The sequence below is a fragment of the Diceros bicornis genome, chromosome X (assembly GCF_020826845.1).
Source record: "Diceros bicornis minor isolate mBicDic1 chromosome X, mDicBic1.mat.cur, whole genome shotgun sequence".
Taxonomy (NCBI): domain Eukaryota; kingdom Metazoa; phylum Chordata; class Mammalia; order Perissodactyla; family Rhinocerotidae; genus Diceros; species Diceros bicornis.
In genome coordinates, this window is record NC_080781.1 from 88282142 (window position 1) to 88301920 (window position 19779).

Consider the following 19779-nt stretch of genomic DNA (forward strand, 5'->3'; position numbering starts at 1 on the left):
AAAAATTTACTAGAAAAGCAAAAGCAGAGTAGAGGATACATAAGAATGGATCTGCGAGCTGGACGAAAGACTAGAAGAAATTACCCAAGCTGAACAGGTACAAGAGAGAAGAATTAAAAAGAATGAGTACAGTCTAAGGGACCTCTGGGACAACATCCAGCACACTAATATCCGTGTTATAGGTGTCTCAGAAGGAGAAGAGCAAGACAAAGGGGCAGAGAATCTATTTCAAGAAATAATAGATGAAAACTTCCCTAACCTAAAGGAAGGAAACAGACATCAAGGTACAGGAAGCACAAGGAGCCCCAAACAAGATAAACACAAAGAGGCCCACACCAAGACACATCATAATCAAAATGTCCAGAAATAAAGATAAAGAGAGAATCTGAAATGCCACAAGAGAAAGACAAGTTACATACAAAGGAAACCCCGTAAGGCTATCAGCTGCCTTCTCAGCAGAAACCTAACAGGCTAGAAGAGAGGGCATTATATATTTAAAGTGCTAAAAGGAAAAAACTTACAGCCAAGAATACTCTACGCAGCAAGGTTATCATTCAAAATGCAAGGAGAGATCAAAAATTTACCAGACAAGCAAAAATTAAAGGACTTTGTCAACAAGAAACCAGTGCTACAAGTAATGTTAAAGGGACTGATTTAAGGGAAAAAAGAAGACCACAAATAGGAAAAATTAACTATTTCCATGATAAGAGGGTAATGGATACAAATGCACAAAAATGAGGTTAGATATGATATCAAAAAAATAAAATGAGGGAGGAAGGAAGTTAAAGAGTAGAGCTTTCAGACAGAGGTCTAACTAAAGAGACAATCAATTATGTATAGAAGGAGAAAGGAACAGAGAAGGACTACTAAAACACTGAAATAACAAAAAGTTAAAAAATGGCAGTAAGTACATACTTATCAATAGCTGCTTTAAACATCAATGAACTAAATGCTCCAATTAAAAGGCATAGGGTAGCTGATTGGATAAAACAACAAGACCCATATATATGCTGCATACAAGAGACACACTTAAGACCTAAAAACACTCACGCAAATGGCAATGAAAAGAAAGCTGGTGTAGCAATATTCATATCAGACAAAATAGGCTTTAAAACAAAAACTGTAAAAGGAGACAAAGAAAGGTATTACATAATGATCAAGGGAACAATCCAACAAGAGGATATAACACTTGTAAATATCTATGCACCCAATGCAGGAGCAGCTAAATATAAAGCAATTATTAGCAGACAGAAAAAGAGAAATAGACAGTAACACAATAATAGTAGGGGACTTTAAAACTCCACTTACACCAATGGATAGATCATCCAAACAGAAGATCAATAAGGAAAGATTGCCCTTAAATGACACACTAGAACAGATGGACCTAGTAGACATATACAGCGCATTCCATCCAAAAATTGAAGAATACACGTTCTTTTCAAATGCACATGGAAGATTCTCCAGGATTGATCATATATTAGACCACAAAACAAGTCTCCATAAATTTAAGAAGATTGAAATAATACCAAGCATCTTTTCTGACCACAATGGTATGAAACTAGAAATCAACTACAGGAAGAAAATCAGAAAAGCCACAAATATGTGGAGATTAAACAAAACGCTGTTGAAGGACATTTGTGTCAATGAAGAAATCAAAGGAGAAATCAAAAAATACCTGGAAACAAATGAAAATGAAAATATGACATGCCAGAATTAATGGGATACAGCAAAAGCGGTTCTAAGAGGGAAGTTTATAGCAACACAGGCCTATCTCAACAAACAAGAAAAATCTCAAATAAACAATCTAGCAATGCACCTAAAGGAACTGGAAAAAGAAGAACAAACAAAGAACCAAATCAGTAGAAGAAGGGAAATAATAAAAATCAGAGTGGAAATAAATGAAATGAAGACTAAAAATACACTAGAAAAAATTAATAAAACCAAGAGATGGTTCTTTGAAAAGACAAAAAACATTGACAAACCTTTAGCTAGACTCACCAAGAAAAAAAGAGAGAAGGCACAAATAAGTAAAATCAGAAATGAAAAAGGAGAAATTACAACAGACACCCCAGAAATGCAAAAGATTATAAGAGAATACTATGAAAAGCTAGGTGCCAACCAATTCGACAATCTGGAAGAAACGGATAAATTCTTAGAATCATACAACCTTCCAAAACTGGATCAAGAAGAAGTAGAGAATTTGAATAGACCAATCACCAGTAAGGAGATCGAAACAGTAATCTAACACCTCCCCAAAAATAAAAGTCCAGGACCAGATGGCTTCCCTGGTGAATTCTACCAAACATTCAAAGAGGACTTAATGCCTATCTTTTTCAAACTCTTCCAAAAAATTGAGGAGGGGGGTAAGCTCCCTAACTCATTCTATGAAGCTGACATTACCCTGATACCAAAACCAGACAAGGACAACACAAAAAAAGAAAATTACAGGCCAATATCACTGATGAACATCGATGCAAAAATCCTCAACAAAATACTGGCAAATCGCATACAACAATACATTAAAAAGATTATACAACATGATCAAGTGGGATTTATTCCAGGTATGCAGGAATGTTTCAACATTCGCAAATCAGTCAACGTAATACACTACATTAATAAAATGAATAATAAAAATCACATGGTCATCTCAATAGATGCAGATAAAGAGTTTTACAAGATACAGCATCCGTTTATGATAAAACCTCTGAATAAAATGGGCATAGACGGAAAGTACCTCAACATAGTAAAGGCCATATATGGAAAACCCACAGCTAATATCATCCTCAATGGTGAAAAATTGAAAGCTATCCCTCTAAGAACAGGAACCAGACAAGGATGTGCACTGTCACCACTCCTATTTAATATAGTACTGGAAGTCCTAGCTAGAGAAATCACGCAAGAAAAAGAAATAAAAGGGATCCAAATTGGAAAGGAAGAAGTGAAACTGTCACTATTTGCAGATGACATCATTTTATATATATAAAACCCTAAAGAATCCACCAAAAAACTTTCAGAAGTAATAAACGAATACAGTAAAGTTGCAGGATACAAAATCAACATACAAAAATCAGTTGCATTTCTATACACTAACAACAAAGTAGCAGAAAGAGAAATTAAGTATACAATCCCATTTACAATTGCAACAAAAAGAATAAAATACCTGGCAATAAACTTAACCAAAGAGGTGAAAGAGCTGTACACCGAAAACTATAAAACATTGCTGAAAGAAATTGAAGAAGACACAAAGAAATCGAAAGATATTCCGTGCTCTTGGATTGGAAGAATTAACATAGTTAAGATGTCCATACTTCCTAAAGCCATCTATAGATTCAATGCAATCCCTATCAAAGTTCCAAGAACACTTTTCACAGAAATAGAACAAAGAATTCTAAAATTTATATGGAACAACAAAAGACCCGGAATAGCTTAAGGAATCCTGAGAAAAATGAACAAAGCTGGAGGTATCACACCTCCTGATTTCAAAATATACTACAAAGCTATCGTAACCAAAACAGCATGGTACTGGCACAAAAACAGACACACAGATCAATGGAATAGAATTGAAAGCCCAGAAATAAATCCACACATCTATGGACAGCTAATCTTCGACAAAGGAGCCAAGAACATACAATGGAGAAAAGAAAGTCTCTTCAACAAATAGTGTTGGGAAAACTGGATAGCCACATGCAAAAAAATGAAAGTAGACCCTTAACTTACACCATACACAAAAATTAACTCAAAATGGATTAAAAACTTGAGTGTGAGACATGAAACTATGAAACTTCTAGAAGAAAGACTAGGCATTACGCTCTTCGACAGTGGTCTTAGCAACATAATTTCAAGCACCATGTCTGAGCGGGCAAGAGAAACAATAGAAAAAATAAACAAATGGGACTACATAGAACTAAAAATCTTTTGCACAGCAAAGGAAACCATCAACAAAATGAAAAGCCAACCTAACAATTGGGAGAAGATATTTGCAAACCATACATCTGATAAGGGGTTAATCTCTAAAATATATAAAGAACTCATGCATCTCAACAACAAAAAAACTACCAACCCAATTTAAAAATGGGCAAATGACCTGAACAGACATTTCTCCAAAGAAGATATACAGATGGCCAACAGACACATGAAAAAATGTTCAACATCATTAACTATCAGGGAAATGCAAATCAAAACTACAATGAGATATCACCTCACCCCTGTCAGAATGGCTATAATTAACAAGACAGGAAACAACATGTGTTAGAGAGGATGTGGAGAGAAGGGAACTCTCACACACTGCTGGTGGGAGTGCAAACTGGTGCAGCCACTATGGAAAACAGTATGGAGATTCCTCAAAAAATTAAGGATAGAACTACCATATGATCCAGTTATTCCACTGCTGGGTATTTATCCAAAGAACTTGAAATCACCAATGCGTAAAGATACATGCACCCCTGTGTTCATTGCAACGTTATTCACAATAACCAAGACTTGGAGGCAACCTAAGTGCCCATCAAGGGATGAATAGATAAAGAAGATGTGGTATATACACACAATGGAATACTGCTCAGCCATAAGAAATGATGAAATCCAGCCATTTGTGACAACATGGGTGGACATTGAGGGTATCATGCAAAGTGAAATAAGTCAGAGGGAGAAGATCAAATACTGTATAATTTCCCTCATTAAGTAGTAGATAATAACAACAACAAACAAACACATAGAGACAGAGATTGGATTGGTGGTTACCAGAGGGGAAGAGGAGAAGGAGGAGGGCAAGAAGCATAATTCAGCACAAGTGTGTGGTGATGGGTTGTAGTTAGTATTTGGGTGGTGAACGTGATGTAATCTATGCAGAAATAGAAGTATAATGATGTACACCTGAAATTTATACAATGTTATAAACCAATGTTACTGCAATAAACAAAAAATTTACAAAAATAAAATGAATGAAAATAAATAAATAAATAAAATGAGAGAAAGTGTAAATACACAAAATTGTAAATGATGATAGGAATTTTGAAAAATTAAAATAAATCATATTAAACAATCCTAAAATAAATTTGAAAATGTAAATAAATTTGGAAAAATTTAGAAAAAAATGTAGGAAAAAATCATCTTAATAGACAATGACCATGAGACAGAAAACACAGAACTACCCCATAAGAATTTATACGGCCTAGATGGATTCAGACAGTTCATTCTATCAACTCCTAAAGAGTAAATAATTCAATTCTACTTAAACTATTTCAGAGCATAGAAAAAGAGAAAAGAACTTTCAAATTTAACTTTCAAGTGTGTTTTACCTTTGAAGTTTTCTCTTTGGAAATTTTATAATGAGAGAAGGTTTATTTTTGAATTTATTTTTATCTCCATAATGTTGATTTTGTTCTTGCTGTTATTGTTCTTGTCTTTATACAATTTACTATTGAAATATTTTAATATTCCATTTAATCTCATTGTAGATACTCTAATGGTCTTGTTGAATATCATAGCTAAACATAATTTGAAATGAAATATAGAATAGGGAATTATTTACTTAGCTTTGGAGTAAATTTAATTAATGCATCAATCTAACCGATTTCAGTGTCCAATAGTGACAATATCTAAATTATGATCCAAGTTTCTAGTGAGCAATGGTTGATATTGGAGATGGGCTTCATGCGGGTAAAACAGAAATATCTGGTATGCTGTTAGTAACATTTCTCAAGGGTGGGTAATCATATTTCAGCTTCACCTGAGGCGTAATAATTAAGCTTAATGGGTTAGGACAAAAAGCTAGGTAACATGCCTATAATCCTGAAAGATATTGACTAAGTCCCATAAAATCAATATTATGCTAAAATAATGTCCACTGAGCCAGGCTAATAACACCAGTTGTTGGTGAAGCTGTGGACCATCAGGAACTCATATACTTCTTGTGGACGTGAAGAAAATTTGGTAATGATTGGTTAAATTTAATGCATATATTTTAGGAGTGTATGTGCACTACCTTGACCCAAGCATCCTTCCTCCAGGAACTGCTCTCCTGCCTCACCTCTGCAAGAAGAGCAGCCTGGTATGATGAAGTAAGTAATGGGTTTTGCACACTGTCATGTAAATCCTCTAATTCTAAATGCTATAGTAAAAACAAAACAAAACAAAATTAGGAGATATTAAGTGCTGGTGATACTAGACATTTGTTTGTGGTGTTTTGGAAAGGCAATATGCAGGTATACGGAAACCTGAGATTATTTAAAAGAAAATGAGCCACTCCTTAAGATCTGGTCATAATCATTGATACTAAAGGTCCATCTCCATAGTCCCTCTCTTGATATCCCTCACATCCCATACAAGATGTTTCTTAGATCAATTCATCTAACTATAGCTACATCAGACCCAGAGACAGAGCATTTGTATGCAGAAAGCTTACTAGAGAATAATCTTGGGATGAAGACCTGTTTGAGAATGAACAAAGCGGAATTCGGTAGAGGGAGTTTAGTTCTGACTCAGTCACAACAAGAACTCAGCCAAGTTCATGGTGAGCTCTAGATTTGAGATGATCATGGAGAATTGTCTTGAAATGTGAAAAGGAGGCTAGGTTGACTAGTCATTGGATGGAAGCTGCCCCTGGGAAGAAGACATGATCTTGAGCAAGGTGGCTCACTTCACATAAGGAAATTGCTGGGGGAGGGTAGATGCAGATACTAGACGTCAGCTGTTCACAGCAGCATCAGATTGAGTAGTTAGTGCTTCAGTCTTGCAGGGGGCATCTTATTGGTGACCCACATCATCCACTAAAATGACACTTGGCATCATTACCCTAAGATTTTACCAGACCTGGGAGATCACTGGAAAGAAGACGAAAACACAGTCTCTTTTGGGTTTGAAATTTTTCTCTAAGGTGGCCTTCTGAAGGGTATGTCTAGGGAATAAAATACTTATGGAAGTCTCAATCCTCCAATTGGCAGTTAGAAACGTCATCTGAAAAGCCAAACTAATGCTATGTAATCTGATATTCTTTACATTCCTCGGCTTTTTTTAATCTCCTCTAACATCACTGTTATGCTACTTTTGATATGCAATCACTCCAATACAACACCCAGCACCTAATCATGTTGTCCAACGTTCATTTTTATCCCTATTCTATAAGCCAAGTTAGATGAACAATTTGGCTGTTGGAAAAGAAACTGATTTCACTCTACAAAAGAGAAGATTGGAAGTAATGCAAATAACAACACCTGAAAAAAAAGTAAAACTAGCACAACCAGTTTTAGTTTTTGCGAAGTCAAAATTTATTCCTTGGGATGATGACACAGATGTAATCTCCTTGCCATATTGTTGGCTTCTCATAACGAAAGTTAAGTGAATAATGCCATACTAAGAAGACCATGAAATTTAGGATGCATGTGGTATTTGTTTAATATTTTAATGAACTATGTTTAAAACAATGGAAAGTGTGTCCCTTAAAAGAAATGTCAGAAACAGTTCTGAGTGGAAATTGGACAGTACATTGGTAATTACTGCACACACAGAATTGAGTCCTTTACTTTTATTATAACATATTTTGGAGAATTCAAAGAAGAATGTATTGGAGGCAAAAGCGTAAGAAATGTGTATATGATCCAGAAGCAGGGTCAGTTTAGAAAGAATTTTTGATGGCATTTTTATGCTTGCTGGAACAATTTGAGGTTTTTTTTTTTTTTTTGTGATCATTGTTTGCCTCTCCAAGAGTGACCCTTAGGATCCACTTGATGCCCCAAGCTGGGAAAATCTTCAAAATTGTTTATGTCTGGGATCTTTTCTATGGTGTTTTCGGTACAGGGAACATCTTTTACTGCAAAACTCTTGCATGGAGCATAGGATAACTTGCACAGAGAGATCTTCTTTCTTTGCTCCTGCTGAGACTCATGCTTTTTGATAACAGCTAGATAATGTTTCTCAAGACTGAGGATATGATCAATTGCTTTTGTGACGTTATTAGGGAGTCCAATCACAGTGACAATATTTGGATTTGGGGCTCTTCTCGAAGGGAAATTGATGTCTACTTGGAACTGATTCATGATTTTATGAATGGTTTTTCCATGGAATCCAATAATGTGGCCATGAACACGGTGGTTTAGTGGGATTTGCTTAGTAATTGTTTCTTCAAATTTATGCACCATTTTCATTATTGTATCTTGGGCAGCTATGGTGTTATTTTCATATCCAGTAATGGTGATTTGGTCTTGTATCTTATTGCTCCCTTTACTTGGAAAATCAATAGCAACTTCATGCTTTAAGCAAATCTGAGTAATAACTAACCCTTTTCGACCAATGATCTTAGGGTAGTGTTTGGGGTCTACTGTGAACTTGAGTTTAAAATTTCTTAATACCTGATCTTCTACTTCATTTTGTAAAGCCTTCACTTGTTCTCGTAATCTAGCCTTGGCTTGTTCCACATTTGCAGCAATGCCGGTGATGAAAATCGTATCAGACTCTAATCCAGGTGCTGACATCTGTATATTAACTTCAAACTCATCCATTATCTTTTGTATCTCACTTCCTTTCTGACCAATGATATAATGATGTAGGTCAAAGGGCACATCTACTTCAACAGTCACAGGAATTAAAGCCTCAAGGGCTTTCATGGCTGCTTTACACTTTTCCTTTCGGCCTGAGATAAATATGGTGTCACATTTTTGGGGGGAAATATCAGCAGCTTCTGTAGTGCTCTTTTCCCTAATTTCTTCCTCATTTTTCTGAACAACTGGATCTATATTAGTAACTGAGTTCTCCTTTTTGTCTGGGAATTTGATTTGGACATTATAATCTCTAGTAATTTGTTGGATTCGAGAACACATTGGTCCCATGATAAAATGATGGAACTTCTGGGGAATAACACATTCTGTTGTGACTTGAGTATCCAAGTTCTCAATAATCTCTTGAATGTGTTTCTTGGCTGCTTCCACACATAATTTTGTTCCTTTGATTGTGACTTTATTGCTCTGTTTTCCTGAATGTGAAAAGTTAATAATAACACCACCATACTCCTCAGTCATCTCACGTAAAACCTGGCCTCCTTTCATGAGAAAATGATGGTGGTAAATGGGATTTATCAGTATGTTGTCCTCTACCACATTATCTAGATTTGTAATTAGAGCCTCTAGTTCCTTTTGTGCATCTTTGACAGCCTTCTCTGTCCCTGTGATAGTTAACAATTCTTGATCCTTGTCCTCAGGGTTAGGGAAGATGATGCATGCTCCAGTCTCATTACAGACTTTGGGAACATTGCCACCATTTTTACTCAGGAGAAATTTGTGATACTGTGGCTTTACATGGAGAATCACAACATAACTCTTGGTTTGTTTTTCTTCTGCTAGTTGTAGCAGCTTTTTCTTGGCCTTTTCAACACTTTGAGTAGGGCCCCTAATAATTACTCTTTGAAGGTCTGAGTTGGTTTTTGGAAAGTGGATGTGGATCCTTCCACATTCTTCCATGATTGAACCAATCAAACAGTCTTTAGAATCAATGAGAGATTTGTGTAGATTGGAAGGAATATAAATTTCCACCTCTGCAATATTGGTTATATGTTTCTGAGTCGAAAGAATCCAGTTACAAGCTACTTCACAATTTGCTGGTTTTCCACTGATGACAATATTTTCTGAGTTGCCACTTGCTGATGGAGGATTAATTTTAGTGTTTCTTGCTGCACAGATTTTTTTTATGTTTGCACCTCCTCTTTCAATCACATTTCTGTGAGGCTTCTTAAAGATGGGAATAGTTACAGAATAGCTACTTTCTGCAATGTCTGTCACCACATTCTCCAAATACTGTGTGCATTTTTCTATTTCATGTTTTGGCCCTCTAAGTTGGACAATGTCACTTTTTTGTGCTCGGTCAGGAAAATTAATCTTAACCTCTGGGAATTTCTTACAGATGTCCTGGATCCGTTCACCTTTCCGCCCAATGATTACATGGTGAAATCTTTGCTCAATGATTAAGTCCCTGCTGTGTTCATTTTCTAAATGACCAGCAAGTTCAAGAAGTTCTCTCTTGGCTTGTTGGACACCCTGAGATTCCCCCTCAATTCTGATCAAGTTATTCTTTTCATTTTTAGGTGAGATTAGCACAGAAACTTTATTCCTGTCTTCAATTTGGTTTATGATAGCACCATTCTTTCCTATCAGGTGCTTGTGAAACTTATAGTCAACATTGATTTCTGCATAGTCCATCCTGTTAATTAGATCTTTGACTATGACCTCAATTTGTTCTTGAGCATAATTCACATCTTCTGTTGGTCCTTTTATTGTAATTTTGTCTTCTTCAGTAAATTCTATGCGAATTTTTGGCATGTTCTGAGTGATTTTGGATATATTACAGCCTTTCTTACCAATAATAAATCTGTGAAGCCAAGAAGGTACAGAGATAGAGGAAACAGTATAAACCTTGGTCTTCCAACTGTCTTTAGTAAATGCCTTTCTTAAGCTTTCAGACTCACCGTGGTGTGTCACAGAATCTGACGTGCTTTCTAAGGGTGAGATCTCTATTGAAATTCCAGTTCTTTCCAAGATCTCCCTAACAGAATTTTTCTTGGCACCTATCGTACACTTGTGCTGAAATTTCATCTCCACATCTATGGGTGTGGTTTTCTTTTTGGTGTTCTCAAAAATATCTTTTACATAAGCCTGAGCCTGATCAAGTTGTTGCTTGTTTTCAGTAAAGCCTATTTGTGTCTGATTGACACTAGGTGGTGGAATATGGATGGGTGCCTCTGTTTCCTGTATAATTTTGTCAAAAGTTTTATTGCATGGTCCAGGAGTGAAAGGATAAAAAGCCTTTTTTACATGTGACTTCTCTGCAGCACACTTGTCTTGTTCAGCAGATATAAGTAAGACATTATGTAGAGCCTTCTTCATAACCTCTTTGGTGTCAACAATATTAATCCAGTTGCTCTGGTTATCTGGGCGTAAAAGCTGGATGTTGGTTGCATCTTTTTGTTCCAAGTCTTGTATTTTTCCTCCTGTCTTGCCTTTAACAAAGCAATGATGTTCTTTGGGAGTGGGCACTGTGGTTAAAACTTGATCCTGAAACCATGCAAAAATCTCCTTTTGAGCTTTCATGACAGTTTCTGGCTTACCAGAGACTTTAATGCAGAGGCCTTGGTCTTTGACAAAAGTTAATTCTAGGTTGGCACCAGTCTTTTGCATGATATCTAGGTAGAATTTTCCTTGTCTACCTTCATCAAACTGATTCACATACTGTTCCTCCTCTAGAGGCAGATAAAGGACTTGAGTGATGACTGAGGCCATGAGAGGTTGACTATTATTGCTTGAGAATTCAGCAGGTTCCTGAGCATTTTCCAACCAATTTGTTTTCTCTAGGAGTTGATTGAATTTATCTTTGTAGGTTGGAGTGCCAGTATCCTCTTCTGAATTTAAAGCAGTAACATAATTGTCTTTTTGAATATACCTACTTTGGTGCTCAGTTAAATTTTCTTTGGAACTCATTGTTGATTTTCAACTACATACAATTTAGATATATTGCAAAATGGTCAGAAACCAGAAAATTCTTCTTGTAGCTGCCTTTTCTCATGTTACTGTGAGGGAAAAATAGACATTTAAAGATGTAATTTCTTTCCAAACTAATCTCTAAATTCATGTCAATAAAAAATGAAATCCTAATATTTACACAATTTGACAAAAATGTCCAAGGTTCATCTATTCTACTCTTATGAGAGCACCAAGATAAGTCTTAAATTATAGGGACTGTGAAGAAACAGCCACAATTTTTCTAAAAAAGAGAAAAATATCCTTTGATTGTTCTTATTAGAGTCATCAACCAGCCCCATTTTGCCTAATTGAACGTCATCATTTTTTGATCCTTAGCACTACAGGCTACAAATTACTTTTGGAAAAATATAGTTCTCTAATCTTCAATGCTACCACATTTTCCAGGGTTCCTGATTTTTAACAGCTTTATTGAAGAATAATTTATATACTATAAAATTCACACACGTTATGCGTACAATTTAATGATTTTTAGTTAATTTACCATGCGATGCAACTCTCAAAACAACCCACTTTTAGAACATTTCCATAACCCCAAAGAGATCCCCCATACTCATTTGCATGCAACTCTGCTAGCATACCCACACCCAGGCAAACACTAATTTATTCATTTTTATTTTATTTATTTACTAATTTATCTATTTTTTTCTGTAGACTTGCCTTTTCTGGACATTTTGTAAAAATATTATTATACAGTACATGGGGTCTCTTGCACCTTGACTCTTTGCCTTACCATAATGTTTTTGAGTTTCACCAATGTTATAGCTTATATCAGTAATATATTCCTTTTTATTGCTGAATAATGTTTCAGTTATTTTACCTTAATAACTGTTCTGACTCAATCTCCTTCCTGGCTCCAAAACCTCCAGTGGGATTCTACATATTGAAGTGCTATAGGGTGCTCTTTTGGACTCTTTTCTTTGTCTATATTTTTCTATATGTGATGTAATTTAGATTCATAACATTGAATGTCTTTGGTAGACTGAATATTGTCAAATCTAATACCCCAGCCCTGAGCTGCAATGTGTATATGCACAAGGCTTCTCAATATCACCAATTGAATGTCTAACAGTCCTTTCAAACTTAATACATCAAGTGAACTCTTGATTTTGTTCTCAGACTTTCTCCTTTTGAAATATTCTGAAGCTCAGTAAATGGTACCTGACTTTCCTCGTATTGCTCAGGCTAAGTATTCGGTGTCATATTTGACTTATTTTCTCTCACATTACACATGCGAAGTAATAGTATTCTTGTTAATCTAAGTCTGACCTTTTCTCATCATTTCCAATCTACATTCTTAGTCTAAGCCAGCATGTCAGTACAAAAACAAGCATTAAAATACTCTACCACTCCTACTCTTCGCCCCTTATGGCCTGTTCTCCACAGAGCATCTAAATACTAGGTGATGTCAGCATCATGATGGCATAAGACATTCTTTCTTTTTTATCCCCCTTTTTTAACAATAAATTGGACATCCACTCATGAACAAAAGCACCTTTGTGAGAGTTGTGGGATCCAGTACCATACACCAAAGGACCCAGGGTGAGTCTTGCCCCCTGTGAATCTAGTAAGAGGTAGACAGACCTAGTATGGGCTGTGGAAGTAGCAGAGCCAGGAAATCTGCCCCAACCCTTCTTGCCACAGTGAGGAAAACACTTGGAGAGTGATGACCTGGGTAAATACCCATGAATGAAAAAGAATTTGCAGAAGTCCAGGCTTCCCAAGGTGGAGATTCCAGCATGCCATTGGAGCCAAAAAAAAATGTGTTTAGTCACAGTGGAGATGGTAAGAGGAACTTTCCCAGTGCTGCACTCCCCAGCCCCCCAGCAAAGCAACACTGCACAGGGTTGAAATATCTGGTGGTGGTGACCTCTCCTGCAGGACAAAAACAGCAGTGAGTGAGTGCCTGGCTACTCCAGAAGAGTGGGATGCTGCTAGAGAAACCAATTTCTCTCCAGCAGGACCCAGAATACTAAGTGGAGATCTCCATAATTTGGGGAAAAGAGGAGACCCAGAGAGGCAGATAATATCAAATGGCATTAAAAGGACATGGTTCTTGCTGACTGTGCTCAAAACTTCAACAGGAAATCCACTCAGGAGCTTCTAGGAGTACCTCACCCGAAGAGATCCCCAACAAGTCTTCAGGCACCCTCAATGCTTTGAATGCTAAACCCACACCTGCCCCAACTCTGCGGCCAGCTCCTTGTACATGCTCCCAAATGCAGTTGCAAAAGCAAGTCCAGTAATCAGAGTGCTATAAGAGACACAGACCAGGATTGTGGACAAGGGAGAAGTCACAAACTTGAGCTATAGCACTACCTTCTGGAAAACAAGAGAAGTTTCCAGTAGTCAGCCTGCTGAGTGATAAGAACCAATGAAGACAGAAAATATTAAGAATTCTGCCACAAGAAGGAGCAAGAAGAGTGGAGCAGATGTACCCATACAAAGGCACAAAAAACTCCATATATAACAGCATCAACAAATAGTATACCCCATCTGAAGGCAACCACTAAAGATTTAAGGTTTCTGCTACTTCAAATATGAAAGTAGCAATGCAAAACTACAAGGATCATAAAAAATAAAGGAAATGTATCATCGCTAAAAATAACAATAATTCTCCAGTAACTGAGCTCAATGGCACAGATTTTTGCAATTTAGGTGATAAAATATTCAAAATAGCTGTTTTGAGGAAACTCAATGAGCTACAAGAAAACTCAGAAAGACAACTCATTGAAATGAGAAAAAAAAATACATGAACAAAATATTTCCCAAACTGTTAGAAATCATAAAAAGACAGAAATTCTGGAGCTGAAAAATTCAATGAATTAAGTAAAAAATGTAATAGAGATCATCAACAGCAGAGTAGAGCAAATGGAAGACAAAATAAATGAGCTGCAGAACAGAAATTTTGAAACAACTCAGTCAGAGCAGAACAACAACAAAAAAAGAGCAAAGAAAGCCTATGTGATTCATGCAATTCATTCAAGAGAACATGTATTAGAATAATCAGAATTGCAGAAAGAGAAGAGAAGGAGAAGAGGGCAAAAATTTTAGTCTTTCATTATCTGAAACTTTCAGTGATCTGTACTTAAAATGCCGTGTTCTCTATTAAACAAAAGCCAGGAACTGAAAGGATATTGGAATGTATTTTATTTATATGGGATTTTAAGAGCATAGGAAAGGCCTCTCTTCTAAATAAAGTTCAGTACATTACAAATTCAGATACTCAGAGTCCTCCACACAATACTATTGTCAGAAAACTTCAAAAGGATTTTCTTTGATCTGCTCTCAAAGTAAACATATCAACTGTTACTAAGAATTCACAGATGCCTTCATAAAAATTTAAAAAATTACAGTTCAATATGAATGCTCAAGCAGAGATGATGAATGTATATCATCTATAGAATTTCTAGGTAGAATTTAAATTATTTAATAAAGGGTTTATTTACTCCCACATTCAGCACTCTTTTTTTTTTTTTTTAATATTCTGCTTTGAATGTAAACTTGTTGAGATGTAAAAATGTAAGAGTATTTTATTTTTTAATGATGGGCTTTGGCACTAAAAATAAAAGATGCACACACAAACACACATACTTATAAAATACTCTCAGAAAGTCTTGCATTATTTTAAACCTAGCCATTTGAGGAATTAAAAAAATGGCTCAATGATTTAATCAAAAAGTGTTGAATAAATATGCAGTGTTGTTTTAAGTGATTTTACAATCAAAAGACAATGGCTTGTCTATTGAATTTTAAATTTCATTATAAATATATTGCTGTGCATACCTACAAACACCCCCACATGTGTATGTGTGTGAGTGTGTGTGATTCTTTTACCTGTAAAGGGTGAATTATCAGACAGATGTAAGTTATCTCTAAAGCACTATGCACCTAAAGACTGTCAGGGCAATTTGTGCAAAATTTTGAGCAACTATGTGACATAAAATATTAAACCCAACCAAGTTATATTTAAGATGTATTCAACTGGACTAGTAATTAAAAATTAAAAATCTAAAAAGAAAGAGAAACTATGTTATAAAATACTGATGGTGAAATCGAAAACATAAAAGGTGAACTATGAGGAAAGATAAAAATGTTGACATGCACAAATGTTGCTAGATAAAAGATCGTCATGCAACATCATCATCATTATCATCATCATCACCATCATCATCAATAGGTAAATATCAAAACACAGTCCAGTAGAAGTTTCAAAAGTCAAAAGAAAAAGAAAGAATCCTACAAAAATCCACAAATAAAAAAATATAACTGCAAGGGGTAAATTACCAGACTGGTCTGAGTAGGCTTTGAACCATTATGCATCCAAGGACTGCCAGGTCAACTTAGAATTTTGATGGACTTTATAATCTAACATAAAACCCAACCAAGGGAGGAGAGAAGTCAAGATGATGGCATAAGCAGACTCTGAACTCACCTCTTCCCAGGGGCACACCCAATTTACAACTACTCCTGGAAAAATTACCCCTGAGAGAGAACTGAAAACTGGATAAGAGGAACTCCTGCAACAAAGGACAATGCTAATTGAGGTGAAAGACTAGGAAACTCCCTTCTGGAGAGAAAAAACGCCATCTTCACAAGCTGCAGTGCTTCCGGGTGCCCAGGAGCAGCCCAAAGGTACGCAGCTCTCCTTGGAGGAGCAGGGCTCTGAGCCGGGGAGCACACCTGCTGTGGGTATTTTGTGGACCCAGCACAATCAAGACAAGTGGCATAAGATGTGACTTTGCCTGCTACTAAAACACTGGGGAGTACCCCCAAAAAAGCTGGTTCACAAAGAAATTAAAACTGGCTCTTAAAGGGCTCATGCGCAAACTCACCCATTTCAGACAGCAACGTAAAATCACCAGAAAGAAAGGTGCACAGTTCTTTGGTGAAAAGAGACTTACCTGATAGGCTCTGAGGGCATTGGGGTGAGAGGTGAGACCTTTCCAGGGACTGGGACATTAGCAGCAACCCTTGTTGTACTCTGGTGTGGGCATGCTGACACAGACACAATTGGAGTTCTCCCTTGGGCCTACTAGCCCAGGGTCTGACACACTCACTAGAGTACCAATTTAATCCAGCTCAGCCAGGGCGAGCAGCCCAGCATAGGGACAGGCCCCACCCAACAACAAACCCTCACGCAACTTGTGGGCCTGCATAGATTGGTGACTGGATTCTCTGCAGCCTGGCAACTCAGTCCACTTCAATAGGGCAGGGCATGCACAAGGAGCGGGTGGAGAGTGTCGGGCGGTGGTGGAATGTGTGGGGCTCCCACCGTGGAGAGACTGGTTCCACTTCAGGAGGTTAGGGCGCACACATGAGGCAGGACTGTGTTGACTGTGTGTGTGGACCTGTGGGAGGCAGGTCTTGTCAGCTGCAGAAGACTTGTGCTTCACAAAGACCCACATAGGGGTTTTGAACCATGTCCCAAAGCCTGAAACAATTGGGTGCTCCTGTGCCTGAGGCCAGCCCCACCCAGCTGCAATCCTCAGAGAGCTGACAAGAGACCTAAAGGCTGGAGACAGCAATTGTAAGCATCTGAGCCTAACAACCTGCCACACTGGGGGCCTACTCACTTAAAAGAAATAATGCAACACAAATGTGGTATTAGAACTTGAAGCCAACTGTGCTGGGGTTTCCCACAAGTGACAAAGAGACTGAAGGGCCCACAACAACTACAAGCAGCTGAGCATTACAACAGCTGGCCAGGAGCATAACTCAGCCTCCATGGGTGCCTACGGGGAGAGCAAACATGCCACAACAGAAGGACACATGTAACCCTCACAAGGGTCACTCCTGGAACATTGAGAACTGAGGGAAGCACACTGGAAGCCTCGCAAGGCATCACTTATACAAGGTCACCTATCCAAGAGCAGGAGACATAGATGACCTACCTAATACACAGACACAAGCGCAGGGAAAGAGGAAAAATAAGAAGGCAAAGGAATACATTCCAAGTAAGGGAACAGGACAAAACCCCAGAAAAGGAACTAAGTGAAACAGAAACGAGCAACCTACCCAACAGAGAGTACAAACAAAGAGGGTTAAGGATGCTCACTGATCTGGGGAGAAGAATAGATGAACTCAGTGAGAATGTCAACAAAGAAAAGGAAGATATAAAAAAGAACCAGTCAGAAATGAAGAATACAATATTGGAAATGAAAAAGTCACTAGAGGGATTCAAAAGCAGAGTAGAGGATACAGAAGAATGGATCTGTGAGCTGGACGAAAGATTAGAAGAAATTACCCAAGCTGAACAGACAAAAGAAAAAAGAATTAAAAAGAGTGAGGACAGTCTAAGGGACCTCTGGGACAACATCAAACACACTAACATTTGTGTTATAGATGTCCCAGAAGGAGAAGAGCAAGACAAAGAGGCAGAGAATCTGTTTGAAGAAATAATAGCTGAAAATTCCCTAACCTAAAGGAAGGAAACAGACATCAAGGTACAGGAATCACAGAGAGCCCCAAACAAGATAAACCCAAAGAGGCCCACACCAAGACACATCATAATCAAAATGTCCAGAATTAAAGATAAAGAGAGAATCCTAAAAGCCACAAGAGAAAGACAAGTTATATACAAAGGAAACCCTGTGAGGCTACCAGCTGACTTCACAGCAGAAACCTTAAAGGTTAGAAGAGAGCGGCATGATATATTTAAAGTCCTAAAAGGAAAAAATTTACAGTCAAGAATACTCTACCCAGCAAAGTTATTATTCACAATGGAAGGAGAGATCAAAAGTTACCCACACAAGCAAAAATTAAAGTAGTTTGTCACCAAGAAACGAATGCTACAAGAAATGTTAAAGGGACTGATTTAAGGAGAAAGGAGATGACCACAAATGAGAATTATTATCTATTTCCATGATAAGAGGGTAGTGGATACAATTGCACAAAAATGAGGTTAGATATGATATCAAAAACATAAAATGAGGGAGGAAAGGAGTTGAAGAGCAGAGCTTTCAGACAGAGGTCAAACTACAGAGATCATCAATTCTGTATAGAGGACTACTAAAACACTGAGAAAAAAAGTTAAAAAATGGCAGTAAGTACATACTTATCAATAGCTACTTTAAACATCAATGGACTAAAAGCTCCAATTAAAAGGCATAAAGTGGCTGATTCGATAAAAAAACAAGACCCATATATATTCTGCATACAAGAGACACACTTCCGACCTAAAGACACTGACAAACTGAAAGTGAAGGGGTAGAAAAAGGTACTTCACGCAAATGGAAATAAAAAGAAAGCTGGGGTAGCAATACTCATATCAGACAAAATAGACTTTAAAATAAAAACTGTAAAAAGAGACAAAGAAGGGCATTACATAATGGTTGAGGGAACAATCCAACAAGAGGATATAACACTTGTAAATATCTACACACCCAACTTAGGAGCACCTAAATATTTAAAGCAATTATTAACAGACATAAAAAAAGAAATAGACAGTAACATAATAATAATAGGGGACTTTAACACTCCACTTACATCAATGGATAGATCATCCAAACAGAAGATCAATAAGGAAACATTGGCCTTAAATGACACACTAGAACAGATGGACCTGGTAGATATATACAGAACATTGCATGGCAAAACTGAAGAATACACGTTCTTTTCAAATGCACATGGAACATTCTCTAAGATTGATCACATATTAGACCACAAAAAAACAAGTCTGTATAAATTTAAGAAGATTTAAAGAACACCAAGCATCTTTTCTGACCACAATGACATGAAACTAGAAATCAACTATAGGAAGAAAATCAGAAAAGCCATGAATACATGCAGTTTAAACAAAACGCCACTGAATGACGATTGGTTCAATGAAGAAATCAAAGGAGAAATCAAAAAATACCTGGAGACAAATGAAAATGAAAATATGACATACCTGTATATAGGGGATACAGCAAAAGCGGTTCTGAGAGGGAAGTTTATAGCAATACAGGCCTATCTCAATAAATAAGACAAATCTCGAATAAATAATCAAACAATGCACCTAAAGGAACTTGAAAAAGAAGAAACAACACAGCCCAAAATGAGTAGAAGAAGGAAAATAATAAAAATCAGAGCAGAAATAAAAGAAATAGAGACTAAAAATAACAATAGAAAATATTAATAAAACCAAGAGCTGGTTCTCTGAAAAGATAAACAAAATTGACAAACCTTTAGCTAGACTCATCAAGAAAAAAAGAGAGAAGGCAGAAATAAGTAAAATCAGCAATGAAAGAGGAGAAATTAAAACAGATACCTCAGGAATACA

General features: G+C 36.9%; 1 protein-coding gene across 1 annotated transcript; it reads right to left on the bottom strand.

Moving 5' to 3' along the window:
- Window positions 1–7679: 7679 nt before the first annotated feature.
- Window positions 7680–11456, bottom strand: LOC131400313 (vigilin-like). The gene has a single exon (XM_058535088.1). The coding sequence runs from the start codon at window positions 11454–11456 to the stop codon at window positions 7680–7682; it is 3777 nt and encodes a 1258-aa protein (XP_058391071.1).
- Window positions 11457–19779: the final 8323 nt, after the last annotated feature.